We start from the raw sequence: 25,714 nt of genomic DNA, 5'->3' as shown, positions 1-25,714 counted from the left end.
CTAACTTCTTCAACTTAATACAACTTCTCTCTTGTTTCTCAACCTCGCGAAAGCATTTCAGAGAGCCGTGAAAAGGACATGAATAATAATTTTACTGCGGCAATGGCTTCATAGCGACGTTTTATGTCACACTAGCGATATGACGTTAGGTATAAAAATATTACGTCACTTGCCACTCAATGTTGGGAAAGCATTTAACTTAAAAAGACTTATAGGACATGTTTACTACAGCCTTTCTTGATAAGTACTGTTTACCAATAAACAAATTAAAAATGAGGGTATAAATCACTAGTCATTTTACACCTAATAAAAAATATAGTTAACTTGTTCTTCAATTAATGAAAATATAAATTATTAAGCTTAGAACAATTAGATATGGTTAAAATATTTTATATAACATTTATTAAACAAACCATACATAATTAAAAATAAATAAGTCATTAAATGACATGAATTTTCTACCTTCATTTTTGATTTCTTTGTTGGTAAACAGTACTCATCAAGAAAGGCTGTAGTATAGTGGCAGTGGGCAAGCCACATAGTTCGAAGAGCCGATGGATGTTGGGGTCCCCAGGGTGCTGGAATGGCGACCCAGCACCGGAAAGCGCAGTGTTGGTCGACCCCCCAATAGGTGGACCGAGGACATCAAGCGAGTTGCGGAAAGCTGCTGGATGCTGGCGGCTTGAGGCCGTTGTTGTTGTTTTTGCAAGTCCATGCAAGAGGCCTATGTACAGCAGTGGACGTCTATCGGCTGATGATGATAGGACATACAGACTGGTGCCTACGGGTTACCTTTTAAAAATCCATACCTATTCATTGTTGTATTGAATATGTATGGATATATGAGAAACCGGAGTTTGTATCACGCTTATTAAGTTCCTTTTCTTACGTCTTCTAAATTCCATCCTTCGCCACTGGTACCTACTGCATTCCGACTATTGCATCAGACCAGCGCAATGGTGAACTAATTATTATATTGTCAGTCAAGATAGGTAAGTCTGAGTCAAATCGATCGGCAGGTTCTACTTCAAAAAAGACAAAAAGCATGTTCCGTGACAAAAATCTTCAGTGTGGAATTTCTCTTTGACATAAAACCGTAACATCCCAGCACTGCGTAATGTTGCGCTTGTAAAACGGTTCAGTAATGCCTGTAAGCACGTAAACACCGAACATTTGCCTGAAACGGCACTTTCAAGTCGGTTTACCTGTTTTTATGTGTGTTACATGTGTCTCTAAAAATATATTTTACAGCTTTTCTCTTGGGCTTTAATTGTAATATATAAATAAATATTTTACAAGATGATTAGTCAAGTCAAGAGATTGCTACGGCGTATGTAGAACATTGTTTCGGTTTATATAAAAAGTGTAGTGAAGTATTGTTTATGTTAAAAAATCGGTTGTCTGTAAAGCCGGTTTACTGACAATAGTTAAACGTGATAACGTCAAAAATACTGACAGAATGGTTGCATTTTTCAAAAGAAAATGTTCGTTTTTCTAAAATACTGTTTAATAATCTTATATCATAGACCAGAATATACTTTATTTCTTGTAAAAAAAGTTGGCAACCCTAGAGCGAGGGAACTACGCATGACGTCATCCTTTTTCGAGTGAGCAGCCGGCTCCATCGAAATGTCTCGTCAAAAACTTGAACATGATTCGTGTAAATACCACTAAAGCGTAATAAAATAAAAAAGAAATACCTACCTAAACGCTTGTAATTTATGCTCGATACATCAAAGTAATTAATAAATGGACCAAACACAAAATTAATAGGTAATCTGTATGCAATATAAACCAAATATTTACTTTGTAATACATGTATGAGTATAAATTTGCACTATAAACTTCCTCGTTCATCAATCGTGATGCATTCCATTAATTAACCTATTCCATTAATATAACCCATTCCATTAATACTCATTATTCTAATTTGTATGATTATGATTGTATGTTTATGAGATTATATATTTACTATCGTATTTAATCTTCATTAATTGTTAATTACAATTACCTATGTTGTCCTGATAAAATTAATGTCACGGGCTCCTCGTAAATTAATTACACCCTTTCCAAACATGAGGTTCAAGGTTCGAATCTTTATCAGAGTTTTGTTTACTTTCTCATGTCACTGAGATTTGCTTTTTTTATTCCCGTCCCCTCCTCCTCCTTCCTCGTTTATTTGATAAACAAAAATTTCTCGTTTATATTAATAACATATATATTGTATCATAAATAAATAAACCTTTTCTTAGTTAAGTGGGAGGGTTGGAAGTTGCTGTAATTTTACACTTCAAAACATAGAAGCCATAAGATTGTTCTAAAAATATCGATTACATTGAACATCGCTAGGGTATTTTGTTTCAGTGCTCATTATTTAACAACTGAAGCCACAATAGTTCACGGCATAGATTAATTGATAGTCCAGGGACTGAGTATGGATGAAGGAAAAATCCACACCTCTTTTGATAAATTGGCCGTACGTTTTTGGTAGGGTAACTAGCCACTTCCGAAGTCTCCCACCATCCAGACCTGAACCAATTAAGAAAAACTCAAACAGCCCAGCCGGGGATCGAACCCAGGACCTCTGTTTTAAAAAATCTACCGCCGTCAAAATATAAGTTGCTGTAGTAAATAGTTCATCACAAATTAGAACAATGCGTGCAACACAACAACTAATAGCCGATCGTAGAATGACGCAGTAGCGTATTCCCAGCAATTTGGGCCTAATCGCCGCAAACCGCCTCCTTTACGAGCTACGACAGGCACAGAGGGGTGAAACGTGGGTGAAAGGTGGGCAAAAGGTGGGTGAAAGCTGGTAAAAGGTTGCGTGACTCTACACAATTTGATTTTTATCAAATGCGGAATATTGAAAACTCATAATGCACTTTTTGTTCTTACGCGAAAATATTAATTCATTACTAGTTTATAGGCTTATAAAGCTAATTGATTTTTACACGGCATTGTAAAATATAATATTTCCGAAGTGAAGTTTTTATGTTCTAAACTGCAATCACTGCAATCAAATAGGTGATGTGGCTAGATTAATTACTACAACGATCTTTTAGAGTTACCTACCAAAATTCACTAATTTTCCTTTTATGCGTGTTTTTGTTGTTATTTTCCCATAGATTCCATCGCCTCACCCTGCCTTGCGAACACGTTGAGGTGTTAAGGTTTTAAACCTTACATATTTGTAACTTTACCAGCAACTATAGCTATTGGTATACGTCATCCGTCCGTCGTTAAGTAGCATTGCTATTTGGGTATATACCCAAACAGCTATGCTACATAACGACGGAATATGCAGAACGATACATTTGCTACGAAGACATCCATTTCAAAGAGGGTTAGAGTAGACCACTTGAGTAGTTGTATCAAATAAAGAGTGAATAGTATTAATTTATAAATAACTTCTAGTAAACTTGATACGTCTGTTTCGAAAGTTAAAGAAATTAAAACCTTAAATATTCTAGACAAGGTGGATTTTGTACTACAATACGCTATAACCCTATCATTCTTTACGTTAGTACTTCAAAGGTGTATTCAATACCTGTTCAAACAAAGGAATGTCTCAGCATTATCCTTAAACGTTTGAAATGCGGATAATTTAGCCCCGTAACTCTGAACCCGGTCGAGTTATTAAATATTAATTAATACGGCATTGCATTGCGAAAATATTCGGAATGTAATGAAGAAAATTGATAAAGAAATGCGGCAAGCAAAGTTAGTGAACCGATATAAATAATTGCGATGTCGAGACAGCCTTCTGCGACCTATTTCATGATTATACAGTAATAAAGTTGCTTTCATGCAAAATTAAGCTAAAATTACATAATTAGATTTGTAAATATTACAGATATAGAAATATTTTAAGAATGTCGATTTTTTGTATCAGTTGAACATTTTTTATCTTAAATTGATTCAAATCAAACTTCTTTTATTTAAATTAAATTAGGCATTTTTTACAAACACTTTCGAAACGTCAGGTATATTATTAGATAATGATAATAAAAATTACTCGAAAACTTAAAATTAAAATTATGAGGGTACCAAACGCGCTTTGGTCCGAGAAGAACCCACAACAAACTCAGCCTGTAATGCACACAACTCACAAATATTTTCTATTCGTGTGTTGTGTGCAATCAATTACTGAGGGCAAAATGATTCCAACATCAAAGAATATTCAATTCAAGTGCGCAAAGGCAGTCTTATCTCGGCAGCTAATCATTCCAAGCCAAATTTTAGAGAGAGAACACCTCTCGGTTATAAAGGCCAAAGGAGGGCAAGCTCTGTATTTTTAATACCACTACCGTGGACCACAGTTATTCCGTCGCCTTAAGAGCTAGATCATGTCTTAGCTAGAACTCTTTCATATTTAAAATATGTGAAAGTTTGTCAGTACAGCAATGGCGTGCATAAGGATTTAAAATTTCTTGTCCAAATGTAATCTGTGGTCCAACATTATTATTATTTAACATTTAATTGTTATTGTAAACTTTCTTGATTTCGACATTTTAATTATTTTATTAGTCAGTTCAAATCGCCAAGAATTTTGTAATTGACTTATATGTAATGTTTTCTGCTGTCATTACAAAATTAAAAAAAAAAACATAATTAGGTTTTCATTGAGTCCTTAGGGTAGGTAGTGCATTTTTGCATCCATGGAGTGCACGCCACTGAGTATGCGCCTACCATAGAATTAGTAATTAAAATGTTTTTTATTACAGGATTTTTTTTTTACCGAGTAAGTGCCGGAGGGTCCATACTGGGACCTCAGCGGCGTCACCGGGAGCGCAGAAGCATCGTCCGAAGGCAAATTACAAGGAGTGCAAGAGCATAGTTGGATAACTGCTAAATAAAAACAAGGCTTTTACTATAGCAAATATTGTGCAAGTATTAACTTTAACATGTATATAAATGAGTGTGCGTGATTTAAAAATTGTAAGCACGTGCAATTTACAAAATTTAATTGTTTGAAAAACATTTCCATTTCAAGCGTGGCTGAGTTAAAAGCCATTTGTTGAAATTCACACAGTTACTATTTCACTAAAAGAGATGATTTCCCGATTTCCCGTAGTACAGGTATGGTTAAATTGAAACAAAACACAACAAATCTAATGTTTATACTTTTCGCAATATGCTAACTGAGGCATTCATCCCACTATTCATCCCACATTTACTCTATTAAGGACTTTTTATTTTCAAATAACATAACGATAGCAAACCAATATTTAGTCTATAAAAAAGGTATTTTCTATATATGACCATTATATTATTCCCTTTTCTCTCCAGTTAGTAGTAAATACTTATATAGAGGACTAGACGATATCCCGCGGTTCCACTCGAGTAGTACCCGATTCCATAAGGATCAATATGAACGGAGCCTTTGGAGCCTCACAAGTACCGTGGCTTTCTAGTGGTACAAGAATTTTCAAAATCAGTAGATCCAGAGATTACTCTTACAAACTTTACTCTTCATAATATTAGTATAAATATCTTCTAAATATCCATTTTTCCTGCAAATAATCGCAAAAACAGCAATAGTAGAGACGTGCCTCGAATTTTTGAAATCTCGGTCTATCCTCCTATCCTATCGTCCTTACCGTGGAGCTATCGACGTTTCTAAATTTTTTTTTTATTCTTTACAAGTTAGCCCTTGACTACAATCTCACCTGATGGTAAGTGATGATGCAATCTAAAATGGAAACTTGTTAGGAGGAGGATGAAATCCACACCCCTTTCGGTTTCTACACGACGTCGTACCGGGACGCTAAATCGCTTGGCGGTAGTACGTCTTTGTCGGTAGGGTGGTAACTAGCCACGGCCAAAGCCTCCCACCAGCCAGACCTGCACCAATTAAGAAAACCTCAATCGGTCCAGCCGGGGATCGAACCCAGGACCTCCGTCTTGTAAGTCCACTGCGCATACAACTGCGTCACGGGGGAAAATCGGTTAACAAAATGTTAAAAGGCGACTAGATGTCACCGGTTTCACAAAACATTACTACTGTATTTAATTTCTTTTTCTTTCTATTGCACAATTGCGTTCCTAATAAGAAACTAGTTTCACGCTATTGTGGGAACTACTAGGCTAAGAGCCAGTTACCTAATTTATTAGCTTTATGTTACTTCACACTGATACTTGAAAACGTATATTGCCGTTCACCTGATATTCGGACCTCTTAGGCTATTTATTGGAATCAAAGTATTTTTTTTTGTATTTACGCACAACACAAAAGAAACTTGTCAGTAGGTTTTATTGTAGGAAACATATAAATTAACCTTACCAAAAATAATATATTTTTTATAGTTATTTTTGTATTTACATTTATTGAGCCCACGTGCAAATTATATTCTTGTAACCGTGTTACTTCAGGTAACAAGTTTTATTGTTAGAAATAATAACCTCAGGAACGATGGAAAACGTATCAATGAAAGTACGGGATAACATCTATTACTAGGAAATGATAGAAAATTATTATGAAAATAATATTTATTGTAGCTATAAATGGTTTTGTGTCGGAGAAACCGTTGAAAGTAATACTAGTCTTGTATTTATTTTAACACTTAGAAACACATTTTTATAATAAGGAAATAAAGGTGTACTAAATGTGATTTGGAATGGCCTATAACAGTGCATAACAGCAGAAACAAGCTTGCAGGCAGTAATACTTCCATGCACAAACTCTGTTTCAAAGAGCTCTACTACTAAGATCATTTATTAACCAACTTAAAAAAGGAGGAGGACCTCATAACGTCGTCATTCACCGGTTTACTTTAGTTATAGAAAGAATATACTTTCAGATTGGTCCCATTTAATTTTCACAAAAATCAGTTTAGTAAAGTTTGTTAAAATGAAAATTAAACCAATGTGTGAAATTGTCCACACTGTGGCTTTTATGATCACTATGCTACACACACACTAAAAACAGAAATGAAAAAATATTTTAACAAAAAATTTATCCGAATTGAAAGATGCAAAAAAACAAAATGAACTTTAAAATCCTGTTTGGCATAGCATCGCCTTCAAACCGATCAATAGAAAGGACATAAGTACGATGATATTTTTCACTTTTTAGAGTTATGTATCTTTGAAGTCGGTTACATTTTTTGTTAAAAATATTTTAATATGTTCGTAGCCACCACTAACTCTTACACTATAAGTATATTCCATTAGTTAGGATAGCATGTTTGTATAGTAGTTGCTTTTTTAAAACGATAGAGAGTGGGACTAATTAAAACAGCTACAATAGACTATCGTCTATACAGAAACAATCGTTTGAGAGTGCTCTAAAAGGAATTTATTTAAAAATCTAAAGCGAAATAAAAGAGCTTTATTCCGGACATACTCGTAGATCTCAGTGAAATATGGATACAGCGTTGTTTTAATGGCGGAAGGGACAAGCTTTATGCAAGTTTTGTTTACTCGATGGCTATTAGGTATTATTTGAGTCGTTTCATTCGAGGTATTATATGAGTCGCTGTCTGTCTGTCCGTGTTTTTTGTTAACCGGGCATCACGCTGAAACTACTGAATGAATTTTATTATTACGGTTCAAGACAACACAACATAATACTAGACGTTTGATGTCTATTGTCATGTCATAGTTGCTTTATGGACGCCATCTTGATATAAAAAAACTTGGGTTTTAATTTTATTTATTTCTTTTTATTTAGTTGGATTTATTCAGTTATTTAGATTTAAATAAAATATTTGTATTTTTTAAATTTTAATGATACGGGTTACAAGAGTGGACCTGAAATGGAGCATCTCCTTTAATGGCGGCCTCCATGGCGCAGTGGTATGCGCGGTGGATTTACAAAACGGAGGTCCTGGGTTCGACCCCGGCTGGGCCGATTGAAGTTTTCTTAATTGGTCCAGGTCTCGCTGGTGGGAGGCTTCGGCCGTGGCTAGTTACCACACTACCGACAAAGACGTACCGCCAAGCGATTTAGTGTTCCGGAACGATGTCGTGTATAAACCGAAAGGAGTGTGGATTTTCATACTCCTCCTAACAAGTTAGCCCGCTTCCATCTTAGACTGCATCATCACTTACCATCAGGTGACATTGTAGTCAAGGGCTAACTTGTAAAGAATAAAAAAAAAAATGTTTTATGGTATTTGTTGATCAGAGAAATAATATACAGTCTTCTTTAAAGATAAATTAAAAAATAAAAATCGAACTTTAGCAAATTCCTTGAAAAAATTGAGACAAGAATATCGATTAGGTAATAATCTGTAAAGTTTCATGGCGGAACCCAAGGTACAGAATACAAGTCCCCGAAGTACGATTCTTGCAGATAAAAAAATGAAAATGTTAAAATTCGTAGGCGTTGGGAAGAAATCACAGAGCGTTCAAGTGTGATAACGCGATTTTTTATATATATATTTTTTTTACCTTTAAACGAGAGAATGTTTTGTAAACAAACGAGAAAATGTACCTGAATTTTTAAATATTTTGTATTTATCAGTTCATTTCTAAGAATATTACAAAGTCAATGTGAATTTTGAATAACTTATGTCTACGAGGATTTTTTTATTTTTGGCAATAATAATATTTTCATATTTTGAATGTAAGATATTTAATACTTAATAAATTTAGCAATTTATTATCAAGTTCGTAAATATTGCTATTTTTAAAGTTCATTGAATTCAATTTTAACTCGGGAACCATGATTTTTGTTGGGATAAAAAGTAGCCTATGTTAACCCAGACTCTATCTATCTCTACTTCAATTCATTTCAGGTGATTTGCTTCAGTAGCCGAGGCGTGAAAGTGTAATAAACATTCATACCATCAAAATCATCAGGTTTTCGCCAGTCTCGGGAATCCATGAATTTTTCGGGATTAAAAGGGTAGCCTATGTGTTAATCCAGAGTAAAATCTATTTCCATTCCAAATTTCAGCCAAATCGCTTCAATAGTAGTGGCGTTAAAGAGTAACAAACATCCAAACATCCATACAAACTTTCGCGTTTATAATAGTATTTAAAAGTATATAGTACAATAAAAGCCTTATAACATTTCGTACTATACTTTTATTATTGTAAGAATTTTATTCATGAGGAACACAATTATGTTGTTGGTAACACGAATAGGACCTTTTCAAGGACGGAATGTCAGAAAAATGCTACAAATACGTACAATAGACGTTGGTGTTTGCCCCATAAATGTAATATTGATACCAACAAATTGCGGTCTTTCTTCTACTAAGCAAATTGGTATTAGAAATATGTCGCTATATTATTTTTAACGAACGACTTCCTTAAAAGGACATTATCAATTTATTTGTGTATTTTTTTCAAGGAAAGTTTATCGATTTCTGTGTGATATTGGGCTAATTTGTTGTTTTTATTGTATTGGATAGATATTTTCAAAAACCAAAATTCAAAATTCATTAATTTCAAGTAGGCTCAGTTTACAAGCACTTTTGTAACGTCAGTTGACTATTTGTAAAGATTCTAACACCGATTCGGAAGGCAGGTTCTGCTGAGAAGAATCGGCAAGGAACTCAACAGTTTCTCTTTTAAAAAAAAGAATTTATACAATATTATAATTTACAATCATTGATAACAACATTACAATTTCTTATAGTTTCCTGTGTGAAGGTACCGTGCCAAGCACCTTTATCATTAAGGAACTCATCAATGGTGTAGTAACCTCGACTAAGTAAAACAAGTTTTTTAATCTATACTAATATTATAAAGCTGAAGAGTTTGTTTGTTTGTTTGTTTGATTGAACGCGCTAATCTCAGGAACTACTGGTCCGATTTGAAAAATTCCTTCACTGTTAGATAGCCCATTTATTGAGGAAGGCTATAGGCTATATATTATCCCCGTATTCCTACGAGAACGGGAACCACGCGGGTGAAACCGCGCGGCGTCAGCTAGTACATACTAAATAAAATATGTTAAACACTTTGTTGTGGCATTGAATCTTTCAAAAAAATATTTTCATTAAATATAACGTAAGCAATTTTCACACAATCATTTCGCAACAATAAGAAAAATCTTAAAAATTAATGAACAAAAGCGCTGAACAATAATTCCAAGTTCCCTCAAGTGGGCATTGAGGTTGACGTTTTTAGATTTCAATCGAATAGATTCCCGATATTGAATTCGCAAGGACTAAATTATACACAGCTCTTGAGACAGTAAAATATTGCTTCAGCAAATTCTTTTGAGAGCCGTGATGGCTCAGTGGATTTGAGCTCTGCGTCCGATTCCGGAGTGTGTGAAGTCTGCCAATCCGCATTGGGTCAGCGTGGTGGACTATTAGTCTAACCTTTCTTATTCTAAGAGGAGACTCATGCTCAGCAGTGACCCGAAAATGGGCTGATAATGATGATGATGAATTTCTTCACTTTAAATGTCTCGTTACTACATTGGAAAGTCTATGTAGATTCTGGTTACCAATTCCTGTATTCGAGGCCTGTGTCGGGCTTTATAATGCACCTACTGAGCTTAACTTTCTTCTACGAAATTCGTAATATAAATTCTCAGTTAAAAGTTGGAAAGTAGTGAAACACTCCCTTGCATCGGAGAGCACATAAGGCCGTCGGTTTCGATCAGTGTCATTAATATTTCTGATAATGATCGTTAAAGGGTCAAATATTATTACCAGCCAACTCGCATTGAAGCAACGTGGTAGGATTAGATGTACCCTCGTATAAGAAATAGGCCCGACGCCCCAGTGGGCTCTTAAAATAAACTAATATTAGTTATTATAAACGCGAAAGTTGGTATGGATGTTTTGATGTATGTTTGGATGTTTGTTACTTTTTAACGCTGCAACTATTGAAGCGATTTGGCTGACATTAGAAATGGAAATATACTTTACTCTAGATTAACACATAGGCTACTTTTTATCCCGAAAAAATCCTTGGATTCACGAGATTTACGAAAACCTTATGATTTTGATGGTATGAGTGTTTGTTACTCTTTCACGCCTCGACTACTGAACCGAATCGCCTGAAATTTGAAGTAGAGATAGATTATATTCTGGATTAACTGAAAAAGTCCATGGATCCCGAGATATTTGTGAAAAAGTAAATTCCACGCGGAAGAAGTTGCGGCTGACCGCTAGTAAAATTAATAAATGAGTTTCCCGATATTGAATTCGTACAAAAAACACACAACTCTCGAGACAGCTGATATTTGTTCATAGTTTCGTTCGTTGGTCAATTGTATTGTATTAGAGTCGACATTACACGTTCAGCTTAGCAGGATAATCACTCAATCGCGTGAGGCAGCTACCACGTTCTTAGTACGACCTCGATCACATTTATTGGTGAGCACAACAGTAACTGTTATGTTCTATAGTACGAGTAAACCCGTTCGTAATGCCCAGCTGATAGCCACTTCTATTTCTACTTAAAAGTGTGCAATATGCAATTTGGTGGTTACAAATGGTTCTGGATCTCAGATTCTGGAAAAGTTAGGAGCCTGATATTTCGGTAAATGATATTTCAAAGTGTTACCTTCGTTATGACTATACAAAATACACAATTTGTAAAACTTTTCTCTATAGTTTATTTTATTGAAAAATACATGTTTTGCTCACATTTTGCTTTCAATCTCAGGAAAAGCAAACTTATTTTCTTAAATTTTTGTTTTGTATAGAAAATTAGGTATATATCTTAAACATGGCCATTTTGTTTTTCGTTATGTTGTTTAATTTACTTGCAATTAGGTAAAAATGGTTTTGGCGCTCACGTCATAAAATTTGCGTCGCGCGTCAATCGCTCCGTGCTTTTCACTCACGTGAAAGTCATAATTCAGCTCTCGCTTGCGCTTCGAATTTTATCCATATCGTACCGACGTACTGCGCGCTCTTATATGTAGTGTCTAGATTAGGAAGTGGAGATTAGGCAGTCACACACACTCAACTGACATTCTATTTGTTTTTAGTGTATGGATTGTCAGTTTTAGAGTTCGTCCGGAGAAATAAATATCTAGCCTATAGCTAAATTGAACGAGTTTTTGCATACCTATAAGCATTGACATACATTGTACTTATAGTACAATAAGCAATATTATTGTCAATAAGAGGACGCGACGCGACCCGGAGGAAGTTTTTTTTTTTACAAGTTAGCCCTTGACTACAATCTCACCTGATGGTAAGTGATGATGCAATCTAAGGTGGAAGCGGGCTAACCATACGTTTATGTCCTTACGAATCCCTCCATTTACTTGTATTATGTTTACTATTACTATAAAACATTATATTACCACATAGGCATATTATGATTATACAGCGTATTCAATAAAATTTCAGGCACCTAATTTTTTCGATACTTCCAATAGTAATTATATTATATTTATACATATTTTCACAAAATCTTAACAAATTATATTCCCTACCAACCAACTAAACCTTTCTCATAAATCAATCTATCCAATACTGAAAACCGCATAAAAATCTGATTATTATTTTTGAGTTACAAACAGGCAGTTTATCTAAAGAAATAAAATCATATTACGGAACATAAATAAATAGTACGAGTACTTAGCGCGATAGGTACACAATGATAAAATTTAAAAGTTAAAAGGTAATCCCATTAAAAATTTTAAAACCATTTTTGTTTACCTTGCCGCTGTAAGGCAATTAATTTCATGGCATTAGAATTTTCACGGAACCGAAAGCGATTATTCTGAATTATTATTCCATAATTTGAAAAGTTTTTGTGAACATTTCGCTGTGGGTTGAGTTAAGTTTTAGTTTTATAACCTGTTTCATTTTCATTGAATTTTAAAGAACTATAACGGAATTACTGTAAGAGCTAGCGGTGTTTTATTGTAAACTAGCGGACGCCCGCGACTTCGTACGCGTGAAACTCGATGTAAACTTTCAACTACCCCTACCCAACTCTACCCCTACCCTACCTCCTACCCTACCCTACCCTACCCCTACCTCTACCTTTTTTAATCTAACTTATTTTTATATAGTAGAATTAATGTTCTAGTATAGAAAAGTATTTTGAATTAACTGTGTTGAATTCCTTATTAAATTTCTAAACTACGTTCCTTCCATAGTACCTAACCAAATATTTCATTGTGGGTAAAGTGATGTAATGCAATCACGCGATAGATAAATATACCTCATCTAATAACGGTTGTCAGATTATCCCCTTCCCATACGTAAGTACGGTAGTGAATTGCGAAATTTTGACTGTGAGAGCTTTGGAAGGTAAAAGGCGTATTTCTTTTTAATTCCCCGGAATAACATAAGAAATCATACCCCAAGTCGCTTGAGCCGTGATAGCCCAGAGGATATAACCAACCTCTGCCTTCGATTTCGGAGGGTGTGGATTCGAATCCGATCCAGGGCATGCACCTCCAACTTTTTAGTTGTGTGTATCTTAAGAAATTACATATCACGAGATTCAAACATTTTTGGTGATGGAAAAACATTTCATGATGTTTTTCCATCACCGAACCAATCTGGAAGTATACTCTTTGAAACAAAAATAGAATTTTCATGGGGTAACAAACATTTAAAGAAACATAACCGTCGAATTAAGAAACTCCTCCTTTTTTTTAAGTCGGTTTAAAAGTAACGTTCATACTTAAACGTTAATATCTCACAACACGACACAGGACTCGAACCGTCGACCTTGAAATACGAAGCCACAGGCTAACCACTGAAAAAGCGAGGCAGTTGAAAGATAGCTAAAAAGATTACAATATAAGGTAGATACTCGTAGATTGTTTGAGTCAATATAAGAAATGTCTGTCAAGAAAATCAATATAGGCGGAATGAAATAAAACCCTTTTAGTTTTCTCTCTCCCCAGCGTTCAGATCTCTTTTAATTCTTGGAGTAGAGCTAAGGAACTGATCCGGGCGCTTACCGGGACGCACGTGCCTCGCTTTCACGAGCGTGCCTTCCCTGGGGATCAGTAATCCCGGATAGTTCGGCGTAATGGAGGGAATTTCACCGTAGGAACTTTGTAGGCGGCTCTTTATAAAACCTGCGCTGCGATGTTGATTATTAAACTTCTCCGGCTCGTGGGGTTGATGTTTTTATTGCTTATTCCATTGATTTAATGGCCTAAGGTTGAGTTTATTGTTTTGTTTCTGTTGAATATGGTTTTTTAGTATGTATTGCCTATGTCGTAGGTTTGAGACCTAGTTCGGGCTATGTAATGAGCTTTTATTTCTATAGTACGTCAGTCAAATTGTTAGTTCAGAGTTGAGAATTTTATGGGGGTCGTTATCAATTACAGTCATCTATACTTCTGTACTAATATTATAAAGAGTCGGAGAGTGTAACGGAACCTTCACTCCCCACCACTTAATCCCTCTCCCAACGCGCGATTCGAGCGGCTGCGTGCCGCGCCGGGCTACTCCAACCTTAATTCACGTAAGTTTTAGCCGTGTTGCATGATCAAGTAATATTATAAAGAGGTAAAGTTTGTGATGTTGTAGGGGTAATCTCCGAATCTACTGAATTATTTATGAAAGTTCTTCTAATACTAGAAAGCCACGTTATTTGCGAGTGTTATTGGCTCTATTTTATCCCCGTATTCTCGCGGGGATAGGAACTACGCGGGTGAAATTGCTAGGCGATGGCTAGTTTATTATAAACATGTGATCGATCGTTAAGGAGTCGAACATCACCATTAAAAGTTGTTAAACAATTTTACCTTAAGCCCGCTATCGAGTAGTTTTTAGTAAAATCGTAACAAAGATATTATTTACTCTAAAAATGATATTTAAAATTCTGTCACCATTAGAAAGCTACATCTTTGCCAAGTAACATAAACTTCATCATATCCGCGTATTCACTCATTAAAAATAATAATTACGCGTGAGTCTGAATATTAATTTAGTTAACTTCTACAACCAGAGCGTGTAAAATAATTACACCCCTATACAAACTCTTTGTTTGTGTTTAATTTAGTCGAATAGACCTTTAGAATCCAATTTGATATCGGAACAAAATTGGATTAGTTTTGTACAATGTGCTAGTTAAACTTTTGAAAGGAATGCAATAGTACCCTCCGAATTCGGGTACGACCTACGGTAACTAGGTTTCCGAGCAATTTGTATTCCCAGCCTTTGTGACCGGACAACTTTATGTGACCTTTGCGATTCCGTTCTCTGTGAGAGGTTCTTTTTGTGTAAAAATTAGTAATTTGTAATACGTTTACAAGATGTATGAAAAAAATAATTATTTATTTATTCTCAAAGCATTTGCCCACAGCTACACTTGTTTTAGAAATGTTAATTATTTTTCTTTACCTCGGAGGCAGTTTTTTTATTTTTATTTCTGTATTTTTGCAAATATGTGTGTAATCTCCAGAGAAATCTCCAAAGCGTAAAATACCATCAAACTCACAATGGATATAGAATAGGTTGTGCTGCGCGATACACTATTGTTTATCTATGAAAGTTATTGTGAATCTATGAAAGTTGTTATGTATTTATGAAAGTTATTGTGTATCTATGAAAGTTTTATTTGCATTTTTTAGATAAGATATTATGATAATAAAAAAAATATTTAACATAAAAAAGGCACTAAAATTGGCTTTAAAGATTATCCACAAAAGTATAAAAATATATAGGCATACGGTCGAGATTTTTTTAGAATTCGTTTTTTAGTTAGAATTTTTTGACGTCTTCCTTTTTAAAAAAGTAACATAGCCAAGTAAGGAGTCTGTAAATATATCACTAGCAGAATCTCGTGGTTTCACCCGCGTATTTCCAATTCCCGTGGGAATACGGGGATAAAATAGACTACAGACTTCTAGTACCGGTGTTGCTGCCCAGCACAGGTTTGTGATACTTATGAAGTCTAGTCTATTTAAAATGGTTATACCGCCATTTATTTAAATTATGTATTATGTATAAAGATGGTATTAGCTGCCATCAATATCATTATCGTCACTCAAAAGTTTAACAAATTTTCACAAATAATACGAGTGACCAAAGTTTTTTGCTCGTATCTGTAGTCATGTAATAATGTTCTATAGATACGAGTATGGAAATACAGTAATAGATGGAGTTAAAATAAACTAGCAGAATGAATGATAGATCAAAATTACTAGTTATGAAAAAATGTAAGTTCCGAGGAAGTAATCTAAATTGACGTCACCGTCGCGTGATCAATAAACGTTGGGTAAGGCAGTCATTTCTTAATTTGTTTTCATTGATGTGGTTGGTAATAAGAAGGTACTTTGAATCACTTTTTTATAAGTACCTATTAGCGGGCGACCCCAATTTCTTTTCGCCCCAATTTTAGTTTTAGTTATTTTTTGATCTCAATAAAACTTTTTTTGTACCAGTAACTCCAGCAGGCTAATTCACTAACTTTAACGTATGTTCGTGGACATGTACGAAATTGAGATACTATATAATAATTGTCATCCGCTGTCTACTGACAACCATTCGTAGATATCATACAGTAGGCAGATGACATTTCTCAGTTTATTTGATTTTAATTTCAATATGTTATTAATAAAAAGCAAATTAGTGAATAGGCCAGCTGGTTCAAATTTACAAGTGCAAACTGCACAAAAATCCATAACTTAAAGACATACTTTTTATTTCAGTGTGTGTAAAGTATTAAGAATAAATAATAATGTAGTTGCTCTCCGAAACTGAAGCGTTTTCAGGAAAAGTTGGATATTGACTTGATTGCACAATCGATGATTTGTTCGGAAGAACAGCATAAAATACGATTTTTGTAGATGCATAATAAGCTTCCTCAAAGGAGTGCTAGCTTCTTTTCAATGTTCAATTCTTCAAATTGATCAAGTTAGAGTTGGCAGTAACGAGTTATTAACTCGCCAACACACAATATCACTGGCGTAGACCTACTTTGCATGAAGAAAATTAATATAGATTGCTATCACAATCGATGATTTGTTTAGAAGAACAGCTTAAAATACGATTTTTGTAGAGGCATAATAAACCTCCGCAAAGGAGTGCCAGCTTCTGCTCAGTGTTCAATTCTTCAATTTGAAAATTGATCAAGTTAGAGTTGGCAGTAACGAGTTATCAACTCGGCAACACACATCACTGGCTTATACCTACTTTGCATGAAGTAAATTAGTCTAGACTGCTATCACGATGTTAATTCAAGCGGCCGTAGCATAAATTAAGCAAAACTCTGCGGAAAGTGTAAAACTATGCTAATGCAGAGGATCGGAGTAGTGGGGGTAGGGGGGGTAAGCGATTAACGGAGATGCATTGCTCGGCGTACAAGAGACCGAGTTTACTATTTATATTTTTATTAATATTGCAATATTCTTGCTAATAACCGCGATTTTGTCTGTTTGATAAACGGTTTTTTTGTACAAAAGATCTCTACGTCATCTATATATATGAAACTCTTTATACATAAATCATTATCATTATTAACGACCCATAATAATTAGCTCACTGTTGAGCACAAGTCTTTTTTTAGTATCAGAGGGGTCGGGCTAATAGTCCACTACGCTGGCACAATTCTCAGATATGCAGCTTTCCTCGCGATTTGTTTTCCTTTTGTTTGAAGCCTTTGGATACCATATATTTAAAGCATGAGATATTTCATTTCCTAAAATGCACATAACGTTTAAATTTATATTATGACTATAGGATCTTCACATTGCATGTAGTCCTTTGGGAAACGAGAGAGTAATGGTAGGTATATTGTTTAGTAATATTCCGCAAAGTGTGTGCTATATTACCAAATACTAATTATATACTAAGTGGATACAATATTATGTGGCAGTAAATCCAATATCGTGTTACGGTTTCACGTAATTAATTTATGTTTAGAGCACGAATACAACTTAACCGTTTGACGGCAAAGGTTTAACCTACCGCTGTTTTTGTACCCTGTTAATTTATTAATGCAATTTGAAATACAAAATAATGTTAATGTTAGAAATTAAAGTAGTAGTAGATATGATACACAGTAAGCACAGGCACACATAGCTTGGAAAGGGGTCGTAACCATATCGTAACGTCGACCAGGCTTAGGCTCAGACCAGAAAGGGCGAATTCGCCGCAATTCTCTCGCGCATATTACGCGTGACCGTTACGTCCACAACGCGGGAGCATATGTGGAGAAATACGCGCGAATCAAGCGCGTTTCGAGAGTCTGGCGTAGTGCACGCGCATTTTGAATTCGCGCGATGCTTGTGGACGCGATGTATTGATGTCGAGGAGACTCGGCCACGCCTAAGCGTCGCCGACCTTTCAGTTGACAGACTGCAGGTTGATGGCGAGAATGGAGAAATGAGAGGGGTAACCTGCGACGTTCGTAGCAGTAAGGAGATTTATACAAAGCATATAAACGGCCCGAGTCGTAGCTACAGTAGTCAATAGTCAGTCAATAATCATTTATTTCAATTAGGCTTAGTTTACAAGCAGTTTTGAAACGTCAGGTATTCATTTTATAAAATAATGGTAATGGTGATAATAATTAGTCGAAAACTTGAAATTTAATTTAATTTTACGAGGGTTCCAAACGCGCCTTGGTCCGATTTGCGTATGGTGGCCAGCTTCACTATCCGTTGGCATTCCTCCCTTAGTGTGACTCTCTTAGCACATTCGTGGAGTGAGCCATGGAGAGAGGCTTTCACTTGATCAGTCCAGCGCATTGCTAACCTGCCACGTGCTCTTGTACCCTCCACTTTTATATGTACCTCCACCTATATCTTTATCGCTTAAATAATTAATTTATTAATATTATGCAAGTTTTTTTTATTGAGAAAGAATACAATAAGGAACTTAAGCTAACTTATCCTAATAACTATACAAATCATGCCCACGTGTAATGGTGGCAAGAATACTGGCCGCATTTCCGCGCTGGACGGCCAGGCTGATTATTTGCGCAAAAAATGAGCTAAGTTTTAATTTAATTCATAGAATATCGATATTTGGCCCTGCAGTGGCGTAGTATAAAACTGACCTTTAATAAAATTGTCCAAAAATAAACACACCCTATTCCAAATAGTAAAATGAAATATCTATTGTGAAGTGTTTATTTTTGTAGGTACAATTTCAATACCCCGCAATTGGTTTGCAAAATTAATTTGTTGTAAAAGCCCGAACCGATTCGTGCAAAAGGTTAAAGGTAGCGACTGAAAGGCTAAAGGTCAAGTAGTAAATTTTAATTATTTATATAGTACCTGTATAATCATGATCGTCATTAAAAACTTGCAAATATTTTTTTTTTTATTTTAGAATTTTTAATGTTTTTAAAATTGAGCCGCAGCAAAAATAGTTGAAACCGGTAAGTGGCTCAAGTATGCCTCTCTGACTGTGAGTTACATATTTGTACCTATTTGCCGTGGAGACCCTTGGGCCATGGAGTCGCAGTGCCAAAAAATTTTACCGAATCATTTCACCGCGGCTAGTTGCCTCGACTGGTGACAGAAGGGCTCATTTTTTGCGCAAAGGATCAGCCTGGCTGTCCAGCGCGAAAATGCACTACTCCTGGTACCATTCCACGTGGGCATAATTTGTATAGTTATTAGGATAAGTAAGCTTAGGTTCCTTATTATATTCTTTCTCACAAAAAAAAAAATTCTCTTCCAACTAATATTGAATTTTTCTTACGAACCAATAGCAAATAATTATAAGACATCGAAATTCTCTTCAGATATACTTAACAGAATGGTTTCACTGTACATAAATAGGGTTCTTTGATTTGGAATAAGGAATAGCTTGGTCGGAATAACATGGTAATTCTTTTGATCTTCCCGAGATTCCAATTGAAATCTTGACATTTGCTTTGTAGGGGAATCGCTGGCGGCCCTCGGCGGTTGCTTTGGTGCAGTTTTGTAGGCATTTTCCATTTAAATAATTTCGTTAGTTCTCATTGTGTTGTATTGTAAAACATTAATTATTTCATATAATGATTTATTTATTTTGCTATCATCCGCGAAAAGTCGACGAACCCATGCGACAACGTCACCCAGGTCCGACAAAATACTCCTACGTACGTTTCACCCCGAAACCGCAATTGCAAAGTCAACATTGCAATTGCACGTTGTAGAGTCAACATCTCCTGAGGATGCTCCGGTTTCGGGGTGAAAAGTACGTAGGAGTATTTTGTAGGAGCATTATATAATCATGATGAACTTCCGCAAAGTAACGCCTGCTTCTATCCAATTTATTATTTCGTTGTCGTTTCGTCGTTGTTATTCTACACGTGTATTCCTTTTTTAAACGACCCCAAAAAAGTAAGGAAGGAGGACCTTTCGTATTATTATCATCACACTATCACACTAATATTATAAAGGCGAAAGTTTGTGTGAAAGTGTGTAAGTATGTTTGTCCCTCTTTTACGCTGCGGCTACTGAAGCGATTTGGCTGAAATTTGGCATGGAAATATATTTTACTCTGGATTAACACATACAGCTACTTTTCATCCCGGAAAAATGCATGGTTCCCGCGGGATTTGTGAAAAACTGAACTCCACGCGGACGACCGTTCGCGGGCGTCCGCTAGTATCTATATAAATATCTAGACGTTCATTAATTAAAGTTAGGCAAAAAGTATGTATCACGATTAATTTTCATACGATGAATTCAGACATTCACATCGCCTAGAATAATTTTGAAACTACATTATGTAGTACAAACATCTTATTAATTTGTTAATTACCTCATTTACATAGAGGGCGAAACTTTAAACTCAACGTAGCGTAATTTTATTTAAAACCTCCTTTATATGAAATAATGTACTTGGTAAACTCTTACGTTATAATGTTTTACACTTAACGACGTCTTAAAACTTTGCTCGCGTTATTTCCCTCAAGTATTACAACTACATATAAACTAAACTAAAACTAATATATAATAAAACTAATATATAAACTATATTGCTCGTAATAAAAATATTAAATCTAAGTTTGAAATCACTCTGACTAATTAACGGCTAAGTAGGTAATATTAATTAGAAGATTTGTTTGTTGCTTTGGTAGAAGGCTAATTTTTAAGTTAAAAAATTAATTTCAATGCTTTCTGTTAAATGTGAAATATAGAAAATGAAAGGATGTTTAAAACTTAAATTTGAAAAAATACAATATTCCTGATTGTATTAATATTTCATTTTGGAAGCTAAATTATCAGCGAGTAACATGCAAAGATTCTATACTACCTATAGATATGTTACTAGCGCGTTGAAACTGAGACGAACAAAAGTGGCTAATTATGTTAATTTCATTTAGTCGCAATTTTTTTTATTCTTTACTTGTTAGCTCTTGACTATAATCTTACCTGATGGTAAGTGGAAGCGGGCTAACTTGTTAGGAGGAGGAAGAAAATCCACACCCCTTTCGGTTTCTACACGAAAACGTACCGGAACGCTAAATCGCTTGGCTGTACGTCTTTTAGGATGGTAACAGACTAAAAAAACAACGAAAGTTATATAAACAAATAATACCTAAATATTGTATACAATGTGGAGTTGTGTGTTCAGAAAGTGTAAAAAAATTATATACATAAAAGAAATGAACACAAAATTGTGCAAGTGTGCGTGTACTCAGTGGAGTAGCTAAACTCGGACCATTTTTGCGGTGATTTTGTAGGCAGCAAACATATCTATGGCATAAAATCATTGGTAACAAGTCTATAATTTAACCCGTATTACCATCTTAACGGGAACCTATGCAGTTGATACTGCTAACTTTTTTATAATATTGACTTATTTAGAAAAATTGAGCCTTACATTTGAGCCTCTATAGCTCAACGGTAAGACCGGTTGGATTCATCACTTATGAGTGGTGGTTCAATCCTCACCCCGTTGGTCTATTGTCGTACCCACTCCTAGCACAGTCTAAAACACAGTCACAGGGAATGGGAATATTGATCATATTATAAAAATATGGCATTTCTATTTTAAAAAAAAAAAAGGTTTTGGAGAATTGTACTTCTCAAATTTAAATAGAATGAGCTTATATAGGTTTGTGTTGAATGCGTCACATATTATTTCAGTTGCCATGGTTTCCAGTTCCATTCAAATATCGTAAAACGGTCACGAAATATGCCACGGTTTCGTGCAATCCGCAGTAATTGGTTACTTTCGTAACTGCGTATACAAATAGAAAAAAATATGAACGGTTTACACAACATTCCTAGGACACGAGGTCGTGGAAATTTCCTTTGGTAAAATATAAAGTCGCTATGGAGATATTTTCTTAATATTGTGTTGTTATTAAATGCTAGCGCAAGGCTGGGATCTTACATCATCATCATTCTCAACCCATATTCGGCTCACGGCTGAGCTCAAGTCTCCTCTCAGGATGAGAGGGGTTAGGCCAACAGTCACCACGCTGGCCCAATGCGGATTGGCAGACGTCACACATACAGAGAATCAAGAAAATTCTCTGGTATGCCAGTTTCCTCACGATGTTTTTTTGAGACACGTGATATTTAATTTTTTAAAATGCACACAACTGAAAAGTTGAAGGTGCATGCCCCGGACCGGATTTGAACCCACGCCCTCCGGAATCGGAGGCAGAGGTCATATCCACTCGGCTATCACGGCTGGGTGTTAATTTTACAAAAGATGAAAGTTTGTCAACCCATGGTCTTACCATAGTTACATATACGGTACTCAATAAATCAACTGCCTCATTGGTGTCGTGGTTAGCTGGTTTAACGGACAATGAAGTCCAGGGTTCAAATCCCGGGTTAGGCCAACCAAAAAAATATGTTTATTGAGATTTTTCTTACAAGGAAAATATTAAAAGATGCCTGGAGTTGGGAAGTTGGCGGTATTAGTACACGTAAAGCCGTCGATCCTGCGCCTGATCTCTCACCGGTCGTGTCGGTCTGCCGTCTCATCGGATTTCGAGAGGGAGAGAAGAGAGAGTGCACCTGTGCTTGCGCATACACTTTTGCACTATAATATCTCCTGCGTACATGGTTCATCACTCCAGATTAGCCGCCGTGCGAAAAGCCGGTCGGGAGCATAGTATTATTAGGCAACTATGGAGATTAGATCATGAAAACCTTGGATCATGGCAACAAAGGTTACTTTGGCGACCTTTCGGAAAACCTTGGGAAATTTACGTCAAAATGTTATAAAGGTCACATTTTGTTTATTGTATGTATTAAAAGTTTGCTAATAGTCGAGCAATTTAGTAAAAGTAACTTTGTATCTGCGATAACTACTTTCGGAGATATAGCGACATCTTTGCTTAACAACATCCCATACTAAACCCGCCCTTGCCCGATCATATTTGTATGGGCGGAAAAATAAAATTACAAATATCTTTGTTATTTTTGTGTATAATTGATGTTCTATAGGTTATATATTCATAAAAATATCACTTTGAATATAAAAAAGTTAAAATGTATAATTTTTCATCTAATTACATAAATAAATTTTTGATTTTGATTTTATAATTTTATAGACTCACTAGCTGACGCCCCGCTTGTTTACCGGCGATCGATTTTACCCGATCCCGTAAAAAAAACGGGGATATATATAGCCTATAGCCTTCCTCGATAAATGGGCTATCTAATACTGAAAGAATTTTTCAAATCTGACCACTGCGTTCATTCAAACAAAAAAACTCTTCAGCTTTATAATATATGTATAATGTTATTTAACAAACATCCTACCATCTTTGCTTTTAATGTAATATATTACTATATTATATTAAATAGATGTAATATATTATTTACTCTTACTCAAATAGTTACAAAAACAGAATGACGAACAACCAGAATGGAGATTGAGTACCTTAATAAAATGTATTGCAATATTGAAATATTTTTACATCCAAACACCGTGTCCTGTAATTCACACGGACGTGGACAAATATTAAAAAGTCCGCGTAAGTGCATTCGTATTCAGAGCCAGATTTCCTTTTTTTACGAAACTGTCAAAAACAGAAACGATTTCCACTCACCATATTCCGGGCACGTAATGCAAAACGCCACAGCCAGGAAAAAGCCGATCACCTCACCGGCACCCTTGCTGGCCATGTTTTTTCTTTTAACCCACGCTCGCTTTTACCGACATTTTCATTTTTCTGCCCGTCCACGAATCACTCCGGTCGGTTTTTCGATTCCATCATCAGTTTTTTGGAGATTAAACCCCTTACATAGACGGACATCGTTCATGCGTTTGTGCTATACCGTGCGATTACATCTGAAACAACAAAGATACTAGCTTTAGTATAAAATCTATTAAAAGCGACTTGAATGTCTTATAATCGGGGACATTTTTTACAATGGATTACAACCAAGTTAATTTTCCGTGATACCGAGTAGCTTCATCTTGAAGAGACGCTCAACTCACAGAAAATTAACTTGATAGGAATCAATTGTAAAAATGTTCAACAGATCCTGGGCTATTATTATAATCCTAGGCAAAGGACAGCAAGGCAATTGATGTAAAATTATATATAGATGTAAATCGATTAACTTAACTTTTTATCTTAATTTATTATTTTACGAGTACATGTAAAGATAGTTATTAGGTACTACGGACTCTATTTCTAGGCGTTCACGGCAAACATAATCCGCAGAAACTATAATATATCTGTAAATATTGATTGAATAAACTTAATATTCTTTTCTAATAATGTTGCGAAGACCATTGTCTTATCAGTACTTATAAGACTGTTTTTTAAAAGAGCAACTGTTGAGTTTTTTGCCGGCTCTTCTCAGTAGAACCTGCCTTCTGAACCGGTGGTAAAATCTTTACAAATAGTCAACTGACGTTTCAAAAATGCTTCTTACAACTGCAACCTTTACCATTTACGTATTGATTTACAAAAAAAAATGTGAGTAATTTTGTTCACAACTTTTTCTCAAATTAAACTTCCTTTAGTACGTTCCAATATCAATTGTATAGAAAAAACATCATAAACGAGATTGACTGATCACATTATTATGCCTTCGACGACTTTTCGTAGAGATTGGTCGGTAATGTTATTGTCCTTACAAGAAAATTTCGTTAAAAAGGGCCTCTGGGCTCTCGTTAGGGCGAGGTCAGTAGTACTGTATTCTGGTCAAAATGAGGCTCGGCAGATATTATTCTTGCCAAACTCAATTTCAAATTTCAATACAAATTCAACTATCTCTGTAGGTACTCGTAAATCACGTCTAGATATCGCCATTTCTAACTATGCATACTAATTTAATTTAAAAAAAATAAATACGTTTTTTCCGTGAAAATAAGAATCTTCAGAAAAGTTTAGCTATATTTAGTTAATTCCGGACTCCGGATATTCCGGATATATGTGACAAAAAAATATTGGTAAGTAATACATAATACAGATTTCAGATACTTGGTTTCTTCTCTCATTATTAGTAAGACAAAATATTTATATTTGTTTAACAAAGAATAAAAAAAACATATTTTTATTACTTACTACCTGACGACGCGCGGTTTCACCCGCGTGGTTCCCGTTCCCGTAGGAATCCGGGGATAATATATAGCCTATAGCCTTTCTCGATAAATGGGCTATCTAACACTGAAATCGGACCAGTAGTTCCTGAGATTAGCGCGTTCAATCAAACAAACAAACTCTTCAGCTTTATTATATTAGTATAGATAGCGAACAGTGTAAAATCCAAGCTACAAATTTGTTACGAAAATCTCAAAAAAAAAAAATCTAATATTGCTTATAAACGTTTCATCATCAAACACCAACAATACTGAAAGTTATTATGTTGATAATAAATAGGCACGGCACCATTATCCGGAAGGGTTCTCGACAATTTATGATCAATCATTTATCAACGCAAGAAAAACCT

At 35.2% G+C, this 25,714-nt stretch overlaps 1 protein-coding gene across 2 annotated transcripts in view; it reads right to left on the bottom strand.

The window, feature by feature from the left end:
- LOC112053383 (tyrosine-protein phosphatase Lar-like) overlaps positions 1-25,714 on the bottom strand; it is a 126,709-nt gene that overhangs the window by 48,588 nt on the left and 52,407 nt on the right. For both annotated transcript variants that reach the window (XM_024092783.2, XM_024092784.2), the window contains exon 2: positions 23,860-24,101. In XM_024092783.2, coding sequence (XP_023948551.1) covers positions 23,860-23,935 — 76 coding nt within the window. In that variant the 5' untranslated portion in view covers positions 23,936-24,101. The remainder of the gene's footprint in view (positions 1-23,859; positions 24,102-25,714) is intronic.

This window comes from Bicyclus anynana, chromosome 6 (assembly GCF_947172395.1).
Source record: "Bicyclus anynana chromosome 6, ilBicAnyn1.1, whole genome shotgun sequence".
Lineage (NCBI taxonomy): Eukaryota > Metazoa > Arthropoda > Insecta > Lepidoptera > Nymphalidae > Bicyclus > Bicyclus anynana.
The sequence above is the reverse complement of the archived record's forward strand: the minus strand, read 5'-3'. Positions and strand labels throughout refer to the sequence as shown.